The 27,602-nt window shown below is 42.7% G+C and overlaps 2 protein-coding genes across 2 annotated transcripts in view; both read left to right on the top strand.

Moving 5' to 3' along the window:
- The first annotated feature begins 3,626 nt into the window (after positions 1–3,626).
- On the top strand, positions 3,627–6,945 carry LOC109866115 (hairy/enhancer-of-split related with YRPW motif protein 2-like). The gene is made up of 5 exons (XM_020454656.2): positions 3,627–3,883; positions 4,258–4,336; positions 4,506–4,589; positions 4,746–4,827; positions 5,347–6,945. The coding sequence occupies exons 1-5, from the start codon at positions 3,801–3,803 to the stop codon at positions 6,018–6,020; spliced, it is 1,002 nt and encodes a 333-aa protein (XP_020310245.1). The 5' UTR covers positions 3,627–3,800; the 3' UTR covers positions 6,021–6,945.
- Positions 6,946–9,258: 2,313 nt separating this feature from the next.
- The window catches only part of pex7 (peroxisomal biogenesis factor 7), a 31,104-nt gene continuing 12,760 nt past the window's right edge, over positions 9,259–27,602 (top strand). Inside the window, exons 1-8 of the mRNA XM_020455422.2 lie at positions 9,259–9,604; positions 9,915–9,972; positions 10,104–10,257; positions 10,485–10,562; positions 10,678–10,789; positions 19,424–19,530; positions 19,934–20,047; positions 27,436–27,491. Of these exons, the coding sequence (XP_020311011.1) occupies positions 9,499–9,604; positions 9,915–9,972; positions 10,104–10,257; positions 10,485–10,562; positions 10,678–10,789; positions 19,424–19,530; positions 19,934–20,047; positions 27,436–27,491 (785 nt within the window). The 5' untranslated portion in view covers positions 9,259–9,498. The remainder of the gene's footprint in view (positions 9,605–9,914; positions 9,973–10,103; positions 10,258–10,484; positions 10,563–10,677; positions 10,790–19,423; positions 19,531–19,933; positions 20,048–27,435; positions 27,492–27,602) is intronic.

Here is a 27,602-nt window from a genome sequence, read left to right as displayed (position 1 = left end):
CCTAGTTAAATAAAGGTTAAATGCAAAAAAAATAATAATAAAGTAATGATACAGGCACAGCTCTAAGTTCCCTTAATACGTAATGGATTTACTCAGTAGATCCAAGGTCTGTAGCCTATTGCACATTCTGTAAGAAATCCACTTGTTTTTCACTCATATTGGGAGTGGCGAGAGGGGCCGTCCTTGTCTAAGCCCAAGAAAAGAGAGCGCAGGAAGTGGAGGCCCCGGTAACGGCGTCTGTTACCATGAAGCAGTTAACTTTGTTTGAAGAAGGCAGCTCGCAGGTGACTAAGGGGCAGCCTTGTGTTAGGAGGAGGGCTTGATATTGTGGCTGTTGTTTTCATTGTGTGCTGGGGACTCTGGGAGGGTAAGAACAATAATGCATGTAATGCTGATTTTGGAACGACTCCACACAGCCTTTCCCAGGCTGGGCAGCCTTGGGAACCACTGATACCATGGCACACCGGGCCGGGACCGGGGCCCCATCGCATGGCACAGGGCAGGGGCTGGAGCATGGGGCAGGGTGGAGGATGGAGCAAGTATGTTTGGGACAACGAGAATTCTACTTCCTGCATGGGAATGGAGGACAAAAAAAAACACACACACACTAACACAAACACACACATATGCACACACTCTTTCACACACTGACACACACATGTACACACAGTCTCCACACACACACACACACACACACACACACACACTCTCTCTTTCACACACAAACACATAGTCTCTCCCTCTCACAAATGAGCACGCAAATGCACACACACAGTACATTATGCCTTTGCGCAAGTCGCCCAAGGCTGGACCAGCCTCATGCTCAGACTATTCTAAGAGGTGACACCAGACATACTGTTTCAAGACACCGTCAAGGAGACTCGACAATGGCAGACATATTTCAACTAATGTTTTCAAGTCATGTCCTGGGTTTTAATCAGTGGCTCTTGTTTTCTATCTCCCAAGGATGGAACGTGAAAACAAACAGATTAAGGTGGGGGAGATGGAAGTTTTATCCCCCTTTTGGCAATGTAAATGTTCAACAATTTACCCTGTTTTGGAGGATCTGGAGGACACGTGAAATGAATTGTCTAATACTTTGCCACCTGTGTTGCAAATTATAATATCGAACTGCCTTTGAAATCATCTGCAAGGGTCTTTGTGACCTTCTAATGTTATAGTATCCCTGAGATAAATGTGGTGGGTTTGATTACAACTAGTCATTAAACATGTTAAAGGAATACATTTCCAGTAACACACTGGTTTGAAATCCCTTGTACGGATAACTCTCATCATGGGAGGGGTTGGTAGGGAAAGTCCCAGTAGGGACTACAGCACATGTTTTAATTACTCCTCTATTCCCTGGGTCACACCTGAGAGAGCTTGTGCAGGGCACTGGGCTATGAGAGGGTGCTGACAGGTCAATTGGCCTATCTTCAGCGGAAGGTGGGTGTGGATGAGTGAGCTGGGGGAGTAGAGACCAGCCTCTCAGACCCAGGAGGAAGAGAGAAGAGGTAAAGAGTGTGGACACCATGGTCACAGTGCAAATCCACTGTCGCATTTGAATCACTGATGGTGATAGAAGGAGACAAAATACGAAGAAATAAGGGAGACATTTTTTTTAAATAATTTTGAGTGCTCCGTTTTTGTACTATTTTACTAAGATACAGTACTTTCCCTCTAGTAGTGTGGTTTGACTTAAGTTTAAGTTATTTATTAATGTATTTCACAAACAGAAATAAAAACAACCTGTTCACTAAAGATCCCACCAAAGAGACCACCTCTTTGTTGAAACAAAGTTGTGAAAAATAAATGAACGTGTGAAAGGTCAAAAGTTACCCAGGTCCATTATGGAAGTGGTGCATTTATAAGCTTTTAGATCATGTGGGTTCAATTGGGCAAACAACAAACACAAACAATGTGAAGAATAGGGTTAAGAGCAGCGGTGTCGGCAGTGGGGGGGGTGCGATCTTGGCTAGCGGTAACCTCCCTGTCACACCAGCCCAGCCTGTGTTCCTGGCTGCATCTCACACGACGATTGGGTTTCACTGCAGTGCGGTGAGTTGTGGGAACGAGTCATCACACTGGCAGGCTGCCTGGGAGTCTGTGCTACCCACCACCAGGGGTTAGGCACATGACGGGGGGGGGGGGGGGGGGGGGGGTTGTGCACCAAACAATGCGCTGTCTTCACTGTTTAACCCAGGAAACTAACTACAGCTGGAGCATCCAACTGGCAGGGGACCCAATTCATTGTGTGTGTGTGTGTGTGTGTGTGTGTGTGTGTGTGTGTGTGTGTGTGTGTGTGTGTGTGTGTGTGTGTGTGTGTGTGTGTGTGTGTGTGTGTGTGTGTGTGTGTGTGTGTGTCCTCAATTATATTTACAATGTAATTTACAATGTAAAACAATCATTTTGTTCAAGTTGTGTTTTATTTGATCTTCATCCCAATGTATTTTATTCAGTTCCAAACAGCACTCCCTATCTGTTGCATCTCTGCTTTGGGCCATAGGCTTAGGCATAGACATAGATTTAGGCATAGATTTATTTTCTCACTAATTGGTCTTTTGACGAATCAGATCAACTCTGAAAAAGTTCTGATGTGAAAAGATCTGATGTGAAACATATCGATTATGTTGGTCATAAGACCAATTAGTGGGAAAGAAAAAAAGATCAGAATTGGGCTGCCTGTGTAAACGCAGCCATAGTGCCATATCTCTGAACAGATGATTCAGATGTGTGAAAATCTCTTTCCCCAAAGCTCACATGAGATGTTCTTGGCTCCTCCATGTCTCAATCGACTCTTTTTATAGTCCTTGATGTTGAGTAGACAATTTCAGTTCAAGACCAGGTGTAGACTCTTGACATTCTCCATGCAAGTCCATGATGTCATACACACTACAGACAGATAGACATTCCTTCCTTTCACTCCTTGGGGGCAGATTAGGATTGCTGATGGTCCGGATGTTCAGTTTCACCATTTAAAACTTTCCTATGATTATCTAACTTCTCTCAAACACACCACCCCTTTGTCAGCCATGTTCATAGACTAATGTGGTCAATTATGAAAATACATTTATTCTGGTTATTTTGGGAAACTATTCAACACATTATTCCAAAGTATATCACTATATCTTTCCATATAGGCCTATAACTGGGGAATGACATGGTCGTGGTGAATAGGTTTCAGGTGGGGAGAGGTGGGAGTAGTTTCTCAGAGGAAATCATTTCTCACTGAAGATGAAGGATTTCACCAACATTAACATATTTATGAATATTATATTTTGTTTTTATTGTTATCTTTTTTTAGACGAATTACATTTTTCTCTCATTCACTATTTTTACTTCGTTTTTTCAAGTTCATCTAACGGTTTTGCTACTGTAGCCTAATTGATTATTCCCTGCCATACATATATGTTATGGTTGACACAGTGCGCTATGTCCTGTGTATGTTTTGTCACAGTACGCGTTGCTGTAAACAGCTTCTCACGCTTTTCGCAGCCCGCGGGTGTTTTAAACAGTAGGCCGACTAAAATTGGGCCGTGCCAATTATCTAGGGAACTTGGTCCAGCGCCGCGGCACAAACTTCTCTCTCGTCATTGCTCAGTGGCTCGGGGCGTGTTTTTTCTACTGTGGGTGTTCCCAAGCAGGACGTAGGCGGCTACGCTGCCCTGCATCAGTGAATGAGGCTCCAACGTTTCGTGGGAAAGCTGTACAGAGGGAATTGTATAGGCACCAGTCATCAGTCTACCTGGCCGCGCACCGATCCACTGAGACGTTAGTAAAGACATATTCTCGCCATCACCATGAAAAGGCCTTGTGATGATAGTACTTCTGACAGCGACATGGATGAAACTATTGATGTCGGCAGTGAGAATAATTATTCTGGGTAAGTTCATAAAAATGATTTGGGTTAGATTAGTCACATTTTCCGCTTGTGCGCCACATGGGAAACGTTGATGAAACTTTACGTTGAGAAAAGTTTAGCAAAAGCGAAAACGTTTTATTCTAGTGTCAACCTTCAGGTGACAAGTGCAAATTCTCACCTTGATATATGGTTCGTGAACATATCCAGGCAATTTTGGAGAATTCTCTCCAATGTATTTTGAATATATAGGAGACTCTTGCTTGATCAGTGCAGGCTACATGAGTGTTTTATGCATACATTACACACAGTAAATTGTGTGGTTTGGATAATTGCTCATTCGCAAAATAAAAATATTATTTTGAGTAAAACATATCGATTATGTTTGTCCCATACAGGCACAGCAATGGATCATTTATTAGATGTGGCTCCCCAACAACAACAACCCAAGTTATGGCAAGAAAAAAACGAAGAGGGGTAATTATTTATTGAGTAGTTTATTACCATCATTGTTATTATGTATTGCTTATTATTTAAACATGTATTTCATTATTGTCACGTTATTGTTAACATTATTATTATTATTATTATTAGGCCTTGAATTGTTATATTTTCAAGTATGCAATAATATAATTGTCTATCCCAGATCATCGAGAAGAGACGGAGGGATCGAATCAATAATAGTTTATCAGAGTTACGTCGACTTGTTCCAACTGCATTTGAAAAACAAGTGAGTTTAAATTATATCCGCTCTGATTTCTAAATGGAATTTACACAAAAGTGTCATTTTCATCAAAACAATAACAGATAAGGTCATTTTGTCTGTCTTTTATTAGTCAAAAGTTCTGACAGTTTGAAGCTTCATACATCCTGTTGCTCCTTGCAGGGTTCTGCCAAATTAGAGAAAGCAGAAATATTGCAGATGACAGTGGATCACCTAAAGATGCTGCAGACCACTGGCGGTAAAGGTAAGGAGTTCATTGGCTGCTTCTAACTGCTCTCTGCCATACTGTGTAGTGAAATCCTTGCAAGCAGACCCCTTTGACAAGATTAAAGGAGTGGAAATCAATGCTAATGGCAGGGTTGAACTCGTGGGAAAGCGATGCTGGGACAAAAGGAGCACTTGACCCTGCATTGTGTTTGCTTTCATAAATCCGTGGGAGGAGAGGAGGCTGCATTCACAGGCTGCCCTGTTGGTGGTTTGTTTGGAGTTTCCAGTGAGTGTAAAAACGGGTGCACTGGGGAGACAAAACAAACATACAATCATCCCAGCACAATCCCAGACTGTTAAGCTTATGCCTGGAGGCACAGCCGGAGTCCTAATGGTCAGCCTAGGGGACCAGTGTGTATCCATCCCACACCATTTAGTCTTCAATCCCATCAGCAGCTGCTGGCTACATTACAGCCCATTAGAGGGACCAGCAGTATTTATAGTTGCTTGGCATTCATATTTTCACTGTCACTCCTCTGTCTGTTTGTCTCTCTAGGGTATTTTGATGCCCATTCCCTGGCTATGGACTTCATGAGCGTGGGCTTCAGGGAGTGTCTGACGGAGGTAGCCAGGTACCTGAGCTCTGTGGAGGGATTAGACAGCATTGACCCCCTGCGCGTGCGCCTGGTCTCCCACCTCAGCACCTGCGCGTCTCAGAGGGAGGCAGCTGCCATGACCTCATCCATGGCACACCACCAGCAGGTGCTCCCCCCTCACCACTGGGCCGCAGCCTTCCACCCCCTCCCCGCCGCCTTCCTCCAACAGAGTGGACTGCCCTCCTCAGACAGTGCCACCAGCAGACTGTCTGTGGAGGTGCCCCAGCGCGGCTCGGCCCTACTAACAGCCACCTTCGCCCACACTGACTCTTCTCACAGGGCGCCCTCTAATGGCAGCGTGGCACCCTGCGTCCCCCCACTCTCCACCTCCCTCCTGTCGCTCTCGGCAACCGTTCACGCGGCGGCCGCTGCTGCCGCGGCCCAGACTTTCCCCCTGTCCTTTCCCGGAGGATTCCCCATCTTCTCACCTCACAGTGTGAGCAGCACAGCGTCTATGGTAACTTCAGCTGTGTGCCCCTCCATTTCCACCACATCCACTTCACAGCAGAGCAGAGACCGAGAGGGCAGCAGCAAACCATACAGACCTTGGGGAACAGAAGTGGGAGCCTTTTAAGTGTTCGACTTTTACAAGGTCTCAGTGTGGCTGGAGGCCATCCACACCATACAGATAAAGGACCAATATTGTTTTATTAACTATGGCTTTTTTTGTGTCCATGGACTTTTATTCCACCAGCTTATTTCATTTCTGGCTGTGTGCAAATTCAGAGCACATGCATGCAAGCTCTCTCATGGGAGAGAGAGAGAGAGAGAGAGAGAGAGAGAGAGAGAGAGTGAGAGAGAGAGTGGATAATTAGATCCACTTAAAATGTACTAAGGTTTTATTTTTATTAAAGAACAGCACTCAAATTAGACATCTCTAGACTCCATTTTCTCCCTCTTCAGTGTCAATTTGTTTTCATAATTTTCTTTCACTGTCACTATTGCTTTAGAGCACGTGTTTCCCCAACATTGGCTGTTTAATTCACGTTGTTAATGAGCAATATTTTCAGAATTTGAGAAATGGAAACGAAATCCAGCAGAAGTTTTGTTTTGCTTCGATCTCCACTCTTAGTGGAAAATAGTGTGATTAACAATCACACAGCAGTGTCTTTAGTTTGGAGTTGCTCCAATCAATTAGATGAAGGACATTGGAGGAAGAACCACAGGTTTTGGATATAATAAGTCAACACATGAATCAATGTAGTGTGTATCTACTCAAATCCATGAACTAACAAGTTTGTAAATATGTATGAATATTAGATGAACTAGAAGCTATATTGAAGATGGAGGAAGACATATTTGGTATGATGCACTTCAATTTGCTGCTGGAAACATGACAGAAGCTTTTTTCTTTAGAATGTACAAAAACAACACATCACATCCCAGTTCCAACTGGAGTTGAATGATACTAGCATAACTTGTATTTTTATAGAACCGTTTCTTTGCAAACAGCCCTCTATGGATGTCACTGATTAAATTTTTTTTTCAATATTTGGCCACTCACGAGTATATTCTTCTTTGTTTCACCACAGATCAATGGAACCAGTGTGTCTGCCACTGCCAATACTATAGTACCATATTAAAAGGTTTTTTTTTTTTTACAAGTCACAAATTGAAGACCACAAAGTATATGTTCAGTCTTTTGGTGAAGGAAAATATTCATCTTTCCTGTTATTTGTTTTTGAGACAAAACAAAACTCCCTAAGAGAGACACACATAAGTATAATTGCATAACTGGCACCGTCTGGCACTGTCTGGTAGCTTATACACAGAGTTGTAAATCAGTCACCAAAATGTCTCTAGCCTTTCCCATCAAAAACTCACCCTATTCTGTAATTATATCTACTACAGGGACATATAGACCTTGACATTTTTAAATATATCCATTTCATGTGTCTGTTGTGTCACTTTTAGACTGCACCTCTAGTTGATTGCAGTGGTTAGTTTATGGCAATGCTTAATGGTATTCAAAGGGGAAAAATAGAATCTGTAAAGAGTCTGGTTCCATTTCTCCCTTGGAGAAAGAACTTGTCAACGCGAATACAGGGTATCAACAGCCCTGACAAACCGCTGGTTTGGAACAGAAGTATAAAGGCAAAACAACTTTGGTCACTCCTCCCAAGATGGATCTTTATGCTGGCCTAATCCACTCTCTTTATCCTGGGTCTGTTAGAAAGATTTACATTAGTAAATCACTGTCACACCATTCAATTCCTTAAAAGAAAAAGTATCAGCATTTCCAAGTGAATGGGGATTACGACAAACAGCGCCTGCTGCCCACCGACAATCATGGGAACAGCGCTCGGTCATAAATCCGCGGGTTATATGCTTTGCTCCGGACTGGTTCTCACGCCGGGGCGAGCGCTTTGAAGTCCTGTCATAAATCAAAGGCGCACATGAACCACAGAAACGTCAAATGGCGGATGCTGTGGGCTAGCCTGGGCTGGTCTGCACACCTTTTAGTAGGCTTCATCGTCATCGTTTAGAATGTATTACATCTAATGTTTATCGATTCAATATGATTATGGTTATTTTGTGAAATTGTTTTAATCAGTTTAATGTGTCCGACGCTACGCATATCATCTCTCGGTTATCAATGTGCCCTTTTTTTTTTTGCCGCGTAGCCTAATAACAATATTTTTACCAGTTTATGCGCCAAAAATAAAAATCACATCGATAACTCAACGGAATTCATGTTCTTACATAGATTTAAGACTGATTAAATATCTTCAAATGAAGCCGAGGTAAGGAGGCCTAAATACCTAACTTTGTACTTCAAACCTGAATTGCCGAACACTCAACAAAATGATCGAAGTCATACAATTGTTATTATCATTTTAAACATTTGTGATCAAGTTGCAACAAGTGACTTTTCTTGAATTATTAAAATAGTCATTGTGATTATTTTCAGTGAGTTTTATCACACCATATAAAGTTACCAAGCAAAAAACAAGAAACCTAACCATTTGAAATGGTACACTACAGGTGACAAATAAAATTATTTAAATGACATAAAGTAAAAGATGGTTGATACGTTCAAGTGAGTGATTACAGACACCCACGGCAATGTCGCCACCTTGTGATGAAGTTAATTCAACCATTGGATATCCATTATCCAATCCATAGACATGAATTTGGACCATAGAGAACCAAGATAATAAAAAATATATATGACTAGGTTCTATACAATTATTAAAGTTGTAGCCTCAGTATGTGTTCCGCCGTTTGCTCATAATGGGGGGTATCGATTATGCTGAACCGTGAGGCACCAGGCAAAGACCCGTTATGTCATAGGGCGAAACACGATAGGGAGGAGCTCCCACTCAAATCGAACAGTAATCAATGCCGCTTGTTCATTTTGTCAACAAGACAGCATGGTGCATCGTCAGCATGGTGCATCGTCCATAAACACAGGCTATATCTCTTTTCCATTAAATACATGTTTGAATTGTCTAACTCGTTTTCATTGGGAAGGCAGATTAAGCTAAATAGCCACCCATTTTGCATGCGATAACAGAATCTTACTCATTACTCCACATGCTCTTTACGTCACTTTGTTTTGTGCCGACTTCGCCAAGTGCTTTGAACGGGGCACCTGGCTCACGCTTGGGAGTCAGACCGGTTCCAAAATAAATACAATCAACTTTTATCCGGGCAAACACTCTTACAGGGCACCCGGGTGAGGTTAATCGAAGCCCCTTAAAAATCACACAAGGGCTGATTTGGGATCAGTAAATCAGTGCTCAAAGCCATTCGACCAATGAGGAGCTTGCAAAAAATCACTCACCAATCAGAAGGCTTGTGATCTTTGTTCTTCCGTGGTGATCTCGCAAACGAGGAAGTGTGGAGACCATACACTAGAGATGAATGTTTATTAACAATATATGTTTACGTTCCTGATTAACAAAGCTTTGTTACGGTGTAGCCTATTGTATTTTCATAAAAGTATGCGCGCACACAACTATTTTGGGCAGGTTAAACATTACAAACAAGTGTTGCTCTGTTTGACGAGGCAGTGACATAGTACAACTCACCAAACAACTTGAGAGGTTATGAAGACATTCAAGTTCCCAGCTCGACACGGCTATGCAGTGGAGATATCACCGTTTATTCCAACACGGTTGGCGTGTGCGACATCCCAGTATTATGGGATTGCAGGTGAATAAACGGTGTAGACTATTTCATAAATTAATCTATGTAGACTATTTCATAAATTAATCTCGCCACGACAAAATCGAAGAGCAGGGCTCAGGTAAATGTCACAGTGTGATTGACGGGTTGAGAGTTTCGAGACTGCAAGTGTGTATTTACTGTGGGTTACTGTCTGCGATTACAATATGACAGCCATTGTTTTGTTTTCAGCCAGGTTCCATAGTGTTATCATGAAACCAAGAACTTGTTGCACTTTAATGCAATGCTTACTTGGATTCATTCTAATGAATTGTGTGTGTGGGCGTGTGTTCTCAAGGATGTGGGACACTGCTTGTGCTGGAGCAGACCGAGACCGGGATCTCTCTTGTGAAAAGGTAATCAACTTTCCAACATTGAATTTCTCATACTGACACAGTTTGACAACAATGCATCACACATTCAACAGTCACTCAAACAACTACACTGATGCATCCTCTCCCCGTATTGCTACCTCTGTCTCATGCAGTTTTGACTGGAATGATGGTCTGTTTGACGTGACGTGGAGTGAGAGTAATGAGCATATCCTGTTGACCGGAGGAGGAGACGGGTCTCTGCAGGTCTGGGACACAGCCAACCCCCAGCCCGGGCCACTGCAGGTGCTCAAAGAGCACACACAAGAGGTGGGCTTGTTACCTTGCATGAGCTTATCATCATATTACCAATGTAACTATTATAAGCATACAATTTTAGGGTTCCATCTTACAATACGTCATTGTAATACTGTTGTAAGTACAGTATAATTACTAAAGGACAATGTTATCACTGTAGCCTACTGGTCCATGCATTATCATATGTGACACATTTGCTGCTATTCTAGTTTTAGTTGATGGACTTCCTGTTCTCCCAGGTCTATTCTGTAGACTGGAGTCAGACCCGGGAGGAGAACCTGGTGGTGTCAGGCTCATGGGACCGCACAGCCAAAGTGGTGTGTTTCAAAATGGCGGTGGTAGTATTGGCATCACACACACACTGATCGTCAAACTGGATTGGATGAAAAATCGCATGGCTTTGTTTTATGAGTGAAGTTGTTGTTCCAACAGTGGGATCTCAGCCGTGGCGGCCAGTCGCTCTGCACCCTTCAGGGTCATGAAGGGGTCATCTACAGCACACTGTGGTCTCCTCACATCCCAGGGTGCTTTGCTTCAGCATCAGGTGAGTACAGTTACACTTCCCTTGGTCACTAATGCTTCAGATATTTCATTAGTTAAAGTAGAATTTAAATTCTTTAGGTCGATCAAGGTTTGTGACTTTTTCATTAACCTCGACTAACCTGTACCCCTGCACATTGACTCGGTACCGGTACCCCAAGTATATAGCCTCGTTATTTTATTGTTACTTTTTTATTATATTTTTATTATAGTTGATTTAGTAAATATTTTCTTAACACTATTTATTGAACTTCATTGTTGGTTAAAGGCTTGTAATAAGCATTTCACGGTAAGGTCTGCCTGTTGTATTCAGCGCATGTGACAAATAAAAATGGATTTGATTTGTAATCAGGTTTTTTTTTTATCCAGAAATTGATTGTAATGCCTTACCATAACCACATGGTGTCACTAAAGCTCTAGTTCTGATTCACTGGTCTGGCGCGCTGCTTCTGAAGCAGTGTACAATTGCTGTTAATCAGTACAGCTGTAGCCTTTCATAGTAAGTATTTTCTTATTGTTCAATTCTGAATTATAGAGTAGAATATAGTAACTTATGCTTCTAAAAGGTTAAGGCCTACATTCATTATTATTGCTGTTTATATTATGCTAGAGGGCCAATGAAGCACTGTCCACAGTTTCTGTGCTCCTGAAACATTCAAAGAAAAGAGGTTTTGTATGTTACAACTTAACAAATTGACTTTAACAAAAGATCAATGGACTTAACCTGCATTTAGCATGAGCGCTTATCTCCATCAATTATCTGGATCATGCGACCTACAGTGCTCTTGTGCTGCTCGTGAACATGACATTGTTTCTATTAGAAAACAGATACATGTTGCCACACTGTGATCTCATCTAAACATGAGCGGTTTAGCCTACAGCGTCCTCCCTCTCACAGTCAGTTTCCAGTCGCAGCACTCTAGGGCTGGGTGCTAACAGGGTTTGTCACCGCCGATAAGTCTTGGGCCCTGATGGGTATCAGAGCCTCTCTGTGGAGACCATATCAGAATTAACTAGGCTCTGTTTGCTCTGCCATAACTTTCTTTTATAAGGGGCTGTCTTGTCATAGCCTACAGTCTGTGTTCCAGTGTTCAGCCAGGGAAAAGTTCAGTAGTCGAAAGAGAAGATGTGAATCCATTGTACTATCCCAGCACGCAAAAAATTGTCATGGGACGTCATAAGGACATTGTTTTTGGGTGTAAGGAACATCTAACATTTTTAAGTGTTTAAGTATTGCCCAAAATATGCTCACTGGGTTGAGTGGGTTCATGTATCAATGTTAACATTTTTCTGTGTGCGAAACTGAAATTGAACACACAAAATGTTAAACACCAGAGTGTCTATCAGTTTATGAATCTACTCTACTCTTTATGAATCTACTCTCTTTTTACAGATGTATCAGAAAAATGTAGTTTTATAAGGGAATGCTGTACGCCTATTACTAGTCAAATACGTTTCAAAGATCATGAATAAGAATGATTTGATAGAGGGTATATTTACCTTTGTAAGAGTTGGAGGAATTATACTGAACAAAAATATAAACGTAACATGTATGTGTATGTGTTGGTCCCATGTTTCATGAGTTGAAGTAAAAGATCCCAGGAATGTTCCATACACACAAAAAGCTTTTCATACGCACATCCCTTTTAGTGAGCATTTCTCCTTTGCCAAGATAACCTGTCAGGTATGGCATATCAAGAAGCTGATTAAACAGCATGATCATTACACAGGTGCACCTTGTGCTGGGGACAGAAGGCCACTCTAAAATGTGCACTTTTGTCACACAACACAATGTAACAGATGTCTCATGTTTTGAGGGGGCATGCAATTGGCATGCTGACTGCAGGAATGTCCACCAGAGCTGTTGCCAGACAATTGAATGTTAGTTTCTCTACCGTAAGTCACCTCCAACATAATTTTAGTGGATTTGGCAGTACGTTCCAACCGGCCTCACAACTGCAGACCATGTGTAATCATGCCAGCCCAGGACCTCCACATCCGTCTTCTTCACCTGCGGGATTGTCTGAGACCAACCACCTGGACAGCTGATGAAACTCTGGGTTTGCACAACCAAAGAATTTCTGCACAACCTGTCAGAAACTGTCTCAGGGAAGCTCTTCTGCGTGCTCGTTGTCCTCACCAAAGATCTTGACCTTTCTGCAGTTCAGCATCATAACCGACTTCAGTGGGAAAATGCACACCTTCGATGGCCACTGGCACGCTGGAGAAGTGTGCTCTTCACAGATGAATCTCAGTTTCAACTGTACCAGGCAGATGGCAGACAATGTGTATGGTGTCATGTGGGCGAGGGGTTTGCTGATGTCAATGTTGTGAACAGAGTGCCCCATAGTGTTGGTGGGGTTATGGTATGGGCAGGAATAAGCTACGGACAATGAACACAATTGCATTTTATCGATGACAATTTGAATGCACAGAGATACCATGATGAGATCCTGAAGCCAATTGTTGTGCCATTTATCCGCCGCATCACCTCATGTTTCACTATGATAAGGCACAGCCCCATGTCATAGCAATTTGTACACGATTCCTGGAAGCTGAAAATATCCCAGTTCTTCCATGTCCTGCATACTCACCAGACATGGCACCCACTGAGCATGTTTGGGATGCTCTGGATCAACGTGTACGACAGCATGTTCCAGTTCCTGCCGATATCCAGCAACTTGGCACAGCCATTGATGAGGAATGGGACAACATTTCACAGGCCACAATCAACTGTATGTGAAGCACATGTGTCGTGCTGCATGGGGCAAGTAGTGGTCATACCAGATACTGACTGGTTTTCTGATCACACCCCTACCTTTTTTTAAGGTATCTGTGACCAACAGATACATATCTGTATTCCCAGTCATGTGAAATCCATAGATTAGGGCCTAATGAATTCATATCAATTGGTTGATTTCCTTCTACGAATTGCAACTCAGTAAACATGTTGAAATTGTTGCATGTTGCGTTTATATTTTTGTTCAGTGTATGTGAAGATTGACTGAAATCACATAATCATATCTGTTCTGGTAATTGCCGCTGGTTTGATATCAAAATATGATACATCTGGTCAAATGTACCAGATTTTTACCCCATGATGATGTTGCGTATTTCTTCCTTAATATACACTGCACATGATCCCCCAATGATCTGCCATGAATGGGGCATAGTAGAACAATATCATAATTGTGAAGACAATGGTTTTAGTGTGTGAGACATTTTTTACCTAGCTTCAGGGGCTAGCCCCCTCACCCCACTACACACACACACACACACAGACCCTGGTAGGTTATCTTATCCTTCACTCTCTGCATCTCGCTCAGTAAGGCAGCCTACCCCGAGAGCCATTAGCTATGATAACACAGCGAAGTGTTGATGGAAGGTCCCCGTTTTCCTTTTAAAACCTTGACACTGAAGGTGTTACCAAGCAGGTAATGAGAAGTGGGTGAAAATCAATAGGAGGGCTGTGAGGCATGCACACAGATCCCACAGCACAGCTGTATTGGTCCATGGGATGCGAGAGGAGATGGGAGAGAGAGGTTTGCAGGATGCTGCCTCAGCAGGGGTACATAGTAATAGATGCGACGTGAGGGAGATCTGGTGGTAACCCCACACCTGCAGAAGCCAGAACCTGCAGTTAGACACTTGATCCAGGACTGCGTATTGTCAAAGCTGCCTTACAGCTTTCCAAAAGCACAGTATTTAAATCCACACTCGGTTACGAAAACTCTGGATTGGCTAGGTTTTTTAGGGATATATCAGTGCCATATAAATGGATGATTGCGTTTTCTATATTATATAAGCTGTGTTCCTTAAAAGCAGCCACACACGGGTAAGTGATGTGCTGTTCACGAACAATTCGTTATTTTTGAATGACTCTTTTTACTCACTCGATAGTCATGACTAGTTTTTCTGAGTGACTCGTTATTTTTTTGGTTGTTTGTTTCACCTGCTGGCTGTAATTAATTCTACAGCAGGATTGAATACAGTACGCGCTCTTCCGGTGACTATGGACATGTGCTCTGACCAACAACTGTCTGTCATGTGCTCACAGGCTAAATAGATCAGGCTGCAGGCAGCATATCAAGAAGACAAGTACATGTTTATAACTGATAATTGATCGAATGGTGCAAGATTGAATGCAATTCCTTGGTTTATTGAATGTTATTATAAATACAGCTTTGTAGAACCAAAACGTACACAGCCTCTGCTCAACATCCCCGGGGGGGGGGGGATGGGGGGAGGCACAAAATGCTGACACTTGCTGATTAGTGCTTATCTGGAACTCCCATATTCTCTCTCTCGCTCCTCCAAGATGGGCCATGGCGACAAGCCCTGCCTGCTTGCAGCATCTTGGCAGGGATGAAGGAGAGCTTTACAGGCAAGTGGCTTTGTGAGGCTGCAATCTCTACCATGGATCCATTTCACTGTAATTAAAAATGTGAGTCGAGCCCTGAGCGAACCAAAAAAAGCAAAGTTGCTATCAAACACCAGCATCTAGGTCATCCCAAACACTGAATATTGACCTAACTAATCGCTCAGAAACTCTTTAACAATTTTCATTCATCTCCTCCCTTTCGCCGTGATTCACTTTCGTAATTGGCAACGTTTTTTTTGTTCCGCTGTGTCCTGAAAAGCCATCAAGGAATTCATTTCTGCAGTGGTTTCAGTCAATAGGAGTGACAGTGGGAGTTAGTCTGTGAGTTGCTGCCTCTCTTCGTTAATGGGAACGTAAAGTGGACAGATTCATTTAGAATTCAAGGCACACTTGGCTACTTCAGCATGGCTACCACAGTATTCCACAGCGATTTTCCATCCCATCTGGTTTGCGCTTAGTGGGGCTGTCATTTGTTTTTCAAGAAGACAATGACCCAACACACCTCCAGGCTGTGTAAGAGCTATTTGACCAATAAGGAGAGTGATGGAGTGCTGTGTCAGATAATCTGGCCTCCACAATCACCCAACCTCAACCCAATTGAGATGGTTTGGGATGAGTTGGACCACAGCGTGAACGAAAAGCAGCCAACAAGTGCTCAGCATATGTGGGAACACATTCAAGACTGTTGGAAAAGCATTCCAGGTAAAGCTGGTTGAGAGAATGCCAAGAGTGCAAAGCTGTCATCAAGGCAAAGGGTGGCTACTTTGAAGCCACCCTTTTAACACGTTTTTGGTTACTACATGATTCCATTTGTGTTATTTCATAGTTTTGATTTCTTTACTATTATTCTACAATGTAGAATAATATTATTCTACAATTCTTTATTTACAAAATAAATAAAAACCCTTGAATGAGTAGGTGTGTCCAAACGTTTGACAGTGTGTGTGTATACAGTGCATTCAGAAAGCATTCAGACCCCTTTCCCTTTTCCACATTTTGTTACATTACAGCCTTATTCTAAAATGGATTAAATCATTTGCTTACAGAAATATCTTATTTACACAAGTATTCAAACCCTTTGCTATGATTGGAGTCCACCTGTGGTAAATTCAATTGATTGGACATGATTTGGGGAGGCACACACCCGTCTATTTAAGGTCTCACAGTTGACAGTGCATGTCAAAGCAAAAATGAAGCCAGAGACCTGAATATAGCTGTGCAGCGACACTCCCCATCCAACCTGAAAGAGCTTGAGAGGATCTGCAGAGAAAAATGGGAGAAACTCCCCACATCCATGTGTGCCAAGCTTGTAGCGTCATAACAAGAAGACTCGAGGCTGTAATCTCTACTAAAAGGTGCTTCAACAAAGTACTGAGTAAAGGGTCTGAATACTTATGTAAATGTGATATTTCACTTCTTTATGTTAAATACATTTGTAACAAAATGTGGAAAAAGTCGAGGGGTCTGAACATTTTCCAAATGCACTGTATGTAAGATCCCACAGTTGAAAGTGCATATCAGAGCAAAAACCAAGCCATGAGGTCGAAGGAATTGTCCGTAGAGCTCCGAGACAGGATTGTGTCGAGGCACAGATCTGGGGAAGGGTACCAAAACATGTGTGCAGCATTGAAGGTCCCCAAAAACACAGTGGCCTCCATGGATTTCACATGACTGGGCAGGGGTGCAGCCATGGTTGGGCCTGGGAGAGCATAGCCTGCCCACCCACTTCAGAGCCAGGGCCTCCCACTGGGGAGCCAGGCCCAGCCTATCAGGATGGCTTATGGTAGTGTAATTAACATTAAATTCTCTGGCAAACGCTCTGGTGGACATTCCTGCAGTCAGCATGCAAATTGCATGTTCCCTCAACTTGAGACATCTGAGGCATTGTGTTGGGTGACAAAACTTCACATTTTAGAGTGGCATTTTATTGTCCCCAACACAAGGTGCACCTATGTAATGACCATGCTGTTTGATCAGTTATTGATATGCCACACCTGTCAGGTGGATGGATTATCTTGGCAAAGGAGAAATGCTCACTAACAGGGGTGTAAAAAAAATGTGTGCAAAATTTGAGACGAATAAGCTTTTTGTGCATATGGAACATTTCTGGGATCTTTTATTTCAGCTCATGAAACATGGGACCAACACTTTACATGTTGCGTTCATATTTTTGTTCAGTTTAGTATATCTGTAGAATACGTAGGATGGAATGGTATATGTACAGCAATAGTTAAATAGGATAGGCCTTGACTAGAATACAGTATATACATATGAAGTGGGTTTGTAACCATTAAAGTGACCAGTGTTCCATGACATTGAGAGCGATGTGGTTTAGCATAATGCTGTGATGCAGTGCAGACTAGGACAGAGAGTAAAGCTCAGTATGCACGTATTTCACCTAGATTTGGATGACTTTTTCTGAATTCACAGAATTAGATGGACTTCACAGAAGAGATGCCAAAGAAGTTAAGGCAATGCCTTGTGACCGGCTCCACACCGCTTTACAATGAAATGAGTTGCTCTTCCAAGTGGATGACCACAGATCAATGAGATTAATTAGTGGAAGTGTTTTGCTGCAAACAGACCAACTCTTTATTCCAGAATGACTGGACATATTTCAAACCACATTTACCCGACCTTATGTTGACTTGCAAGCTTGAGCTGGGCGATATGGACAAAAATCCATATAGCGATAAATCGCCTGAATTGATGACATAACTATAAATAGAACAATATATTTATAATATTAATATGCTCCACAGTTTTTATTTTATTATCCTTTAAACTACTACTACTAGTTTGATGGTTGTAGCCATCAAGTTATCCAGGCTGCATCACATCCAGCCATGATTGGGAGTCCCATAGGGCGGCGCACAATTTGCCCAGCGTCGTCTGCTTTTGGCCGGGGTAGGCCGTCACTGTAAATAAGAATTTGTTCTTAACTGACTCGCCTAGTTTAAATAAAGGTTCAATTTAAAAAATCAATTGTCACATTAACAATCACCCATATTAGCAAACGTATTTAATTTAAAACGTCACATTTCTCCAGTATGGGCTACTTATCGTACTGAACAATGTCAGCAAAATGTCGATATTTGAGGGTTTATTGTCCCAGCTTTACTGCAAGATATGTGTTCCATGGAAATGGCATGGGGCTGTAAAAGTGTTTTGCTTGAATATACCACCTATTCATTATAGAATGTCTAGAGGGTTTCTTTCAAATCACATTAATCCAATGCTGATACAGTATGTAAACATATTTCCAATGGAAATGGCAGAGTTGAAAAATAAGTCTTAATTTCAAATATCACAAATGAATACACAGTAATAACATGTATTGAACACTTTATACTTTGGGGAGGCAGGGTAGACTAGTGGTTAGAGTGTTCATATCCCCGAGCTGACAAGGTACAAATCTGTCGTTCTGCCCCTGAACAGGCAGTAAAATCCACTGTTCTTAATTGACTTGCCTACTTAAATAAAGGTAAAATTAAAATACCTGTATGTACAGGTATAAAGTATTTAATCATAATATTTAAGCCTCTAGATTCATATTTAAGCTGTAGATTTAGGACTAGATGGGGAAATGCAAAAAACATTGAAATGTAAACCTTGATTTTGCTGTATTGTGGTATGCTGTAGTGTAGTATTATTCTGTAGTGTAGAATTGTATAGGGTGAAATGGTGTGAAGTTAGCATTAGGCTTTGCAGCTGACGCAGCAGGTTTCCATTGATACTTGTAATAGACACTGAACACCCGGCCGAGGTCATTCACTGCAGACTGCAGAGGGAGTGGCCTAAAAACCCATTGTTACAATCTCACCAGGAAGCCCCTTCCAGCTTGGGTCTGAGTGTGTGTGTGTGTTAAAGAAAGAGGAGAGGGAGGGGGATGGAGGGAGGGTGGATAGTGAGAGCATCTTGTCCATCTTAAAATGCTTCCATCTGGCTGTCGTTGTGCCGATGAGTGTCGCAGTCCCTTGGCAGGCAGGGCCACATTCCCATGTCCCTGGTCCTGTAATTGATCCAGGATGAGCCAGGGGGAATGGGGGCTGCTGCCTGCCTGCCTTCCTTCCTCTGTGGAGGGAGAGGTGGCCCTTGAAATGAGCGTCATGGTCCAAAACCCTGTGGTAGATTGTGGGAGGGAGGCTGAGTGTGGGTACAGTTGACTGTGGAAGTGTGAATCATGACTAGAACAGCATGGCTGCCTGTGTCTGTGACCCTTTCAACCCTGAATCTGGTCTTGTCTTTTGTCACCAGGGGACGGGACGCTGAGAGTGTGGGATGTGAAGACAGGGAGGTGCAGGCTGGCCATCCCAGCCCACAAGGCAGAGATCCTCAGCTGTGACTGGTGCAAATACGATCAGGTACCGAGGTACTTTACTACAGTACAGCCCCCCCACTGTTAAAACCTCAACCCAAAACATTTAATTTGACGCTTGGAAGCAGGAGTTTATGAAGTGGACCTAAAGACATTTAGGTTTAAAATGCCAACGCTTCAACCATGAATAAAACCCATCCTGGAATTGAGAACAGAGATACTGTACAATCACCTCTATCATATACTAGCCTCACTGCCGTTGTTATTAATGATGTTGCATATTTATGTGAGAAGACCTCTATAGGTTGTAAAAGGTCTTCAGCATTTCTTGCCATAAAGATTCATATGAATTTCCCCTAATTATAATTACAGTTAATAACATGCCTGTGTTAGTACAGTATGTACGTTTGGGATACTTGTTTAACCCACTCTGTCTGGGCTGTCCTCAGAATGTGATAGTAACCGGAGCAGTGGACTGTAGCCTGTGTGTGTGGGACTTACGGAATGTCCGGCAGCCTCTGTCACGCCTACGAGGCCATTCCTACGCCATACGAAGAGTAAAGGTAATGAAGCATTCCCTCTCACCCATACACCATACTAGGGCTGGGCGGTAAACCGTATTTGACTATATACCGTTGTTGATGCACGGACCGGTTTGGATTTTTACTTGACCTTACATAACGGTATTTCAATAATTGGTTTGTTAGTTTCAAGTTTTAATGTCACATGCACAAATACAGTGAAATGCCTTTCTTTCAAACTCAATACCCAACAATGGGATAATCAATAACAATGTATTACTTGAAATAAGAATAGGAAATATGAAATACACAAAGTTATTAAGTAAGCAAGCATACTATATACAGGAAATGTTGAAAAAGTCAGATCCAATACCATATTTACATGTGCAGGGATACTGGAGTGATGGAGGTAGATATGTATAGGGGTAAGGATTTAATCCTAGTAAAAATGTCCAGTCCTAGGTCAATTAGGATCACCACTTTATTTTAAGAATGTGAAATGTCAGAAGTTTACATACACTCAATTAGTATTTGGTAGCATTGCCTTTAAATGATTTAACATGGGTCAAACGTTTCGGCTTGCCTTCAACAAGCTTCCCACAATAAGTTAGGTGAATTTTGGCCCATTCCTCCTGACAGAGCTGGTGTAACTGAGTCAGTTTTGTAGGCCTCCTTGCTCACACACGCTTTTTCAGTTCTGCCCACACATCTTATAAGGTTGAGGTCAGGGCTTTGTGATGGCCACTCCAATACCTTGACTTTGTTGTCCTTAAGCCATTTGCCACAACTTTGGAAGTATGCTTGGGGTCATTGTCCATTTGGAAGACCTATTTGCATCCAAGCTTCAACTTCCTGACTCATCACTTGAGATGTTGCTTCAATATATCCACATCATTTTCCTACCTCATGATGCCATCTATTTTATGAAGTGCACCAGTCCCTCCTGCAGCAAAGCACCCCCACAACATGATGCTGCCACCCCCGTGCTTCACGGTTGGAATGGGGTTCTTCGGCTTGCAGGCCTCCCCCTTTTTACTCTTAAGATAACAATGGTCATTATGGCCAAACAGTTCTATTTTTGTTTCATCAGACCAGAGAACATTTCTCAAAGTATGATCTTTGTCCCCATGTGCAATTGCAAAGCGTAGTCTGGCTTTTTAATGGTGGTTTTGGAGCAGTGGCTTCTTCCATGCTGAGCGACCTTTCAGGTTATGTCGATATAGGACTCGTTTTACTGTGGATATAGATACTTTTGTACCCATTTCCTCCAGCATCTTCACACGATCCTTTGCTGCTGTTCTGGGATTGATTTGCACTTTTCACACCAAAGAACATTCATCTCTAGGAGACAGAACGCGTCTCCTTCCTGAGTGGTATGACTGCTATGTGGTGCCATGGTGTTTATACTTGCGTACTATTGTTTGTACAGATGAACGTGGTACCTTCAGGCGTTTGGAAAATGCTCCCAAGGATGAACAAAACTTGTGGAGGTCTACAATTTTTTTCTGAGGTCTTGGCTGATTTCTTTGATTTTCCCATGATGTCAAGCAAAGAGGCACTGAGTTTGAAGGTAGGCCTTGGAATACATCCACAGGTACACCTCCAATTGACTCAAATGATGTCAATTAGCCTATCAGAAGCTTCTAAAGCCATGACATCATTTTCTGGAATTTTCCGAGCTGTTTAAAGGCACAGTCAACTTAGTGTATGTAAACTTCTGACCCACTGGAATTGTGATAGTGAATTGTAAGTGAAATAATCTGTCTGTAAACAATTGTTGGAAAAATGTATTGTGTCATGCACAAAGTAGGTCTTAACCGACTTGCCAAAACTATAGTTTGCTAACAAGAGATTTGTGGAGTGGTTGAAAAAGGAGTTTTAATGACTCCAACCTAAGTGTATGTGCATATTATGTGTGAGTGAGTAAATGAGTGAGTGAGTGTGTCACGCCCTGGCCATAGAGGCTTTTATTCTCTATTTTGGTTAGGCCAGGGTGTGACTAGGGTGGGCATTCTATGTTCAGTTTCAAGGTTTTGTATTTCTTTGTTGTTTGGCCCGGGTGTGGTTCTCAATCAGAGGCAGCTGTCTATCGTTGTATCTGATTAAGAACCAAACTTAGGTAGCTTTTCCCCACAGGGTTTTTGTGGGTAGGTGATTTCTGTTTAGTGTTTTTCACCTTTCGGGACTGTTTCGGTTATTCCCTTTGTTATTTTTGTATTTAGTGTTCAGTGTCAATAAACAAACATGAACTCGTACCACTCTGCGCTTTGGTCCTCACCTTCTGCCACCAACAGCCGTTACAGAGTGTGTGTGTTGGAGTGACTGAGTGGGTGTGTAGGGCCATGTGAGTGTGCATAGAGACAGTGCAAACATTGAAATCAGTTGTATTGCTTTGGGATAGAAGCTGTTCAAGAGTCTGTTGGTGTCAGACTTAGCACCGGTACCTCTTGCCGTGCGGCAGCAAAGAAAATAGTCTAAGGCTTTGATGATTTTCCGGGCCTCCTTTTCACACCTCCTGATATAGAGGTCCTGGGTGGCAGGGAGCTCGGCCCCAGTGATTCACTGGGTTGCCCGCAACCCTCTGTAGCGCCATGCGATCGTAGGCGGTGCTATTGCCATACCAAGCAGTGATGCTCTCAATGGTACAGCTGTAGAACCTTTTAAGGATTTGAGGGCCCATGCCAAACTTTTTCAACCTCCTGAGGGGGAAGAGGAACTGTCACACCTTCTTCACAAATGTCTGTGTATGTTTGGACAAATTTGTACCCAATTTCTTACCCCATTTTCCTCCCCAATTTTGTGATATCCAATTGGTAGTTAGTCTTGTTCCATCGCTGCAACTCCCGTACGGACTTGGGAGAGGCGAAGGTCGAAACCCGTGCATCCTCCGAAACACGTCCCTGCCAAGCCACACTGCATCTTGACACACTCGCTTAATCCGGAAGCCAGCCACACCAATTTGATGAAGGAAACACCGTACAACTGGCAACACGAGTCACCGGCCCGCCACAAGGAGTTGCTAGAGCGCGATGGGATAAGGACATCCCGGACGGCCAAACACTCCTCTAACCCGGACAATGCTGGGCCAATTGTGTGCCGCCTCATGGGTCTCCCGGTCGTGGCCTGCTGCAATACAGCCCGGGATGGAACCCGGGTCTGCGATGCAGAGCCTTAGACCTCTGCGCCACTCGGGAGGCCATTGTTTGGCCCATTTTAAGTCTTTAGTGATTTGGACACCAAGGAACTTAATGCTGTTAAATGTATGAATGTAATAACTGAGTGATGAAACTCATAAAAAAATGATAGTAGAGTGATGGATAGGCAATAGACTGTTCTTACCGCCAGTAAGAGACCGCTAACAGACTGCTAGCCGAATGTGCGCACAATGCACTTTTTTTGCCATGAATCTTGCTTGTGATGCAGTGCTGGTGCTGGTGCCAAAAGCACGGTAGAAATTGGCACAATGCTCCTGGTGATGAAGTAAGAAACTGCCATCGAATCCATTGAAAATACTTGGTCATAGATAGGTCGTTTGTTTAGCAACAAAACCGACGTGTGTGCAACTATGGGGCAAAACAGACAGGTTTGGCTTAGATTGTTGACAACGTGTAAACTTTATTTAGTTTCCAAATGTTTATTGCAAACAAATACATTTGCACAATTAGCACTTGTTGTCTCTCAAATACGTTGTTACAGTTGTTGATTAGCTAGCTAGCAAAGTTGAGCCATATAAGCATTGCCATGACATCAGTCAAAACACCTCAAAACAAGACATGGTATCAATAACAAGATAAAACTAGCTGAAACGAGCCACTTACGATTCCCCACATGGCTGTTTCTTGTCATTGTTGCTAGCTTACGATTCAGAATCGTAAACAAAGCATGGCTTCCATCCCCATCAACGCATGCGCATCATTTTCGTGACATTGTCAGACAACTCGTCTATAGAGGACCATAATTATTATGATAAAGGAAAAGTGATTTTTTTTCTCGCTAAATAGTCATAGAAAGAAGAAACAGATGTGGTACGGTGTGGAAACGAAAACACACGAGTGAAGGAAATGCAGAAATAGATAAATGCAAAACAATTATTTGTGGTTGAAGTTTGATTGAACATTGTTTTACAATCAGAAGAGAGAACCACTTGAAACCACTTAGAATGTATTTGTTGCCACCCCAGGGTCACTCACTACTTATGAAGTATATTTAGAACAGATGAAATACCATCAAAAATGAGAAAAACGATATATTTTGGCCATATCATCCAGCCCTACACCATCCTCTCAGTTCCAAGAAAAGGCTTTTCCACTGTGTTAAATTATGTTAGCTAATTGCCAGCTGTTGGAAGCAGGAAACAGCTCAGCAATACTCGACAGCACAGCTTCCCTCCCTTACCTGCCTGCCTAGCAACCTGTTCTGGAAAGATGGTTCTGGTGTGATCAAAGCACTTAGCTGAATGGAGTTAACAAGCACAGTACAGTACGGTCTGATGGGATCCTTGGCAGCTTTGCAGTACACTGGCCCTGCTCACAGGTCCTGCTGTGGTGACAGCTATAGATTTTTTCTCTCTCCTCCAAGATCTTTTTAATGGATTTTGAGAGAGAGGTGGTGGGTTGGATGCTTGGATGGGTTGGTTGACGGGCCCTAGCTACCATGTCCAGTCTAACAACCACCAATTAGTCAGATTAAACAGAATTGACTTCACCCAGCCCCCCGACAGACGGCCCAGCAGGTTTCTAGACCTCATTGGCCCCTCATCACATGATCCATGTGATTCTCACTCCTCTTAACAATGGGGAATCACCCAGCCACACACTTTAACATCACAAAGCAGCTGGAGCTAGCTACAACACCACCAGGAAGTCCAGTGTTTTCAGGACAGCTTTTTAGCATGCATGGGTAATCAATAGATGCAAGGTGTTCGTAGTGGACCTCCTCTTGAGATTTCCAGTGTGTTTGTGAACCCTGCCATCAGGTATAGATTTTCTTAAGGCTGCAAGTCTATGTGATGTTACAAATACAGCATATCAGCAAGTCTGCGAAGGACACTGAAAAGAGTGCTCAAAGTAAATGGAAAAGTGCTTGGCAAATCCCTTGTGCTTTTCCATATTGGAAAGGTAATATACTGTAGATACGAGCAGAGATTTGATTGCTTTCATTTAACAACATCAAAGCCCAAACTTGAAAGATGTGTAAAGGTAAAAGGGTTTTGTCATGGTTGTGTGTGTGCCAGCCAATTTCCCCCTCACCAGGGTGACCACCTAGCCCGGATTGTGTGGGACAGTTCCGCATTTTGGCCCTTTGACCCGCAACCAAACAATCATGTGTTGCATTTTATCAACTAATTAAAACACAAATTTACAAAGAAAGGTCGATTTGACCCTTGTTTCAGTCAGACTCCCCTTTCCAACCTGTTTCTTTTACAGTCATGTTGCGCTTATGACAAGATATACACTCAGTGGCCAGTTTATTAGGTATACCTATCTAGTACTGGGTCAGACCCCCCTTTGCCTCTAGAACAGCCTGAATTCTTTGGGGCATGGAAACATTGCTCAATTTGTATCAAGGGACCTAACGTGTGCCAGGAAAACATTCCCCACACCATTACATCACCACCACCAGCCTGTACCATTGACACCAGGCTGGATGGGTCCATGGATTCATGCAGCTTACGCCAAATCCTGACTCTGCCATCAGCATGACGCAACAAGAATTGGGATTCGTCGGACCAGGCGGTGTCAGAGGAAGGCCCTAAAAGACTCTAGTCATAGATTGTTCCCTCTGCTACCGCACGGCAAGCGGAACCAGAGTGCCAAGTCTACTTCCAAAAGACTTCTTAACAGCTTCTACCTCCAAGCCATAAGACTCCTGAACAGCTAATCAAATGGCTACCCAGACTATTTGCATTGCCCTCCTCTTTACGCTGCTGCTACTCTCTGTTTATTGTCTATGCATAGTCACTTTAACTCTACCTACATGTACATATTACCTCAATTACCTTGACTAACCGGTGCCCCCGCACATTGACTCTTTACTGGTACCACCTGTATATAGGCCAGCTACTGTTATTTTACTGCTGCTGTTTAGTTATTTGTTACTTGTGTTTTTTATTTATCTATTTTTTACTTAACACTTATTTTTCTTAACTGCATTGTTGGTTAAGGGCTTGTAAGTAAGCATTTCACTGTTAGGTCTGCACCTATTGTATTCCTATTGTATTGCATGTAACAAATAGAATTTAGATTTTGATTTGATTTATTTTTCCACTCCTCAATTGTCCAGTGTTGGTGATGGCCTGCCCACTGGAGCCACTTCTTTTTGTTTTTAGCTGATAGGAGTGGAACCCCGTGTAGTCGTCTGTTGCAAAGGAACGACGCATAGTGCTTTCCGAGATGCGGTTCTGCATGCAACTGTTTTACTGCGCTGTTATTTTCCTGTTTGTGACCTGCCTGTTAGCTTGCACACCTCTTGCCATTCTCCTTTGACCTCTCTCATCAACAAGCTGTTTTCACCCACAGGACTGCCGCTGACTGGATGTTTTTTGTTTGTCGCACCATTCTCGGTAAACCCTAGACAGTCGTGCGTGAAAAGCCCAGGAGGCCGGGCGTTTCTGAGATACTGGAAACAGCGCGCCTGGCACCGACGATCATTCCACGCTCAGGTCACTCGTTGGGCCATTTCTAATGTTCAATGGAACAGTAACTGAATGCCACGATGCCCGTCTGCCTGCTTTGTGTAGCAAGCCACAGCCACGTTACTCACTGTATGTAGGAACAAACCATTTTCATGAACGGGGTGTTGTACCTAATAAACTGTATCATAAGGATGTGGTACTGGTGACGTAAAATACTTCTCCAATCGTTGTTGAGATCTGATATTCTGCGCAGAGCAAGTCGAGACGTAGGCCAATGTCATATCGTCAGCCAATCACATTTGTCAAACCTTTCAGCTGAACTTGGAGAGGACAGTTAACTATTTACAAAAAGCATGCTCGTAACGAAGAGCTACAAAGGTAAGTAAATAGCTGTTTTAGACTGAAATATATAAGGTAGTTCAGCTAAACTTGTGAGGCTCTCCCTGCTCATTAGTTGCTCATTCAACACTTAATGTCGTTTTTAAACGTCTCCTTTCCTAACTGTTGTACATTCCCAGAGACCAACCAGAAATGTTTCCTTTGCCAAATATTCCCATATTTTCATAAAATCTTTCGTTTCTACATAACCAAAATTTGCGCACGGCAGTAGAGTAGGCTAATTGTCATTCGATCAGGGAGAGGGATTTTTGTTTGTGTATTTTTATTAATGTAGGCTACACTGTCCGGCGAATGTACTGCAAATTGGGTATTTTAAATGTGGTCACCCTATCCCTCAGCTGTTAATAAAGTTTAACCGTTTAAAGTTTATATCGTATTCTTGTGGCTTTTCCCACAGTTCTCTCCATTCAACCAGACCGTGTTGGCCTCCTGTTCCTATGACTTCACAGTCAGGTAAGACATTCTAATCATGACTCTGTCATTCTTGTTCAGCTTGTAATGCAAACTGAGCAATAATATCCCACTGTGCATGAACAATGTTTAAAGACAAACGCCATAAACAAG

Source organism: Oncorhynchus kisutch, linkage group LG21 (genome assembly GCF_002021735.2).
Source record: "Oncorhynchus kisutch isolate 150728-3 linkage group LG21, Okis_V2, whole genome shotgun sequence".
Taxonomy (NCBI): Eukaryota; Metazoa; Chordata; class Actinopteri; order Salmoniformes; family Salmonidae; genus Oncorhynchus; species Oncorhynchus kisutch.
The sequence above is the reverse complement of the archived record's forward strand: the minus strand, read 5'-3'. Positions and strand labels throughout refer to the sequence as shown.

Bases quoted from the DNA above. Each gene is read 5' to 3' on its own strand.
- LOC109866115 (XM_020454656.2), top strand. From the start codon at position 3,801: ATGAAAAGGCCTTGTGATGATAGTACTTCTGACAGCGACATGGATGAA. The intron at 4,337-4,505 runs GTAATTATTTAT...TGTCTATCCCAG, and splicing joins CAAGAAAAAAACGAAGAGGG to ATCATCGAGAAGAGACGGAG. The intron at 4,828-5,346 runs GTAAGGAGTTCA...TTGTCTCTCTAG, and splicing joins GCAGACCACTGGCGGTAAAG to GGTATTTTGATGCCCATTCC.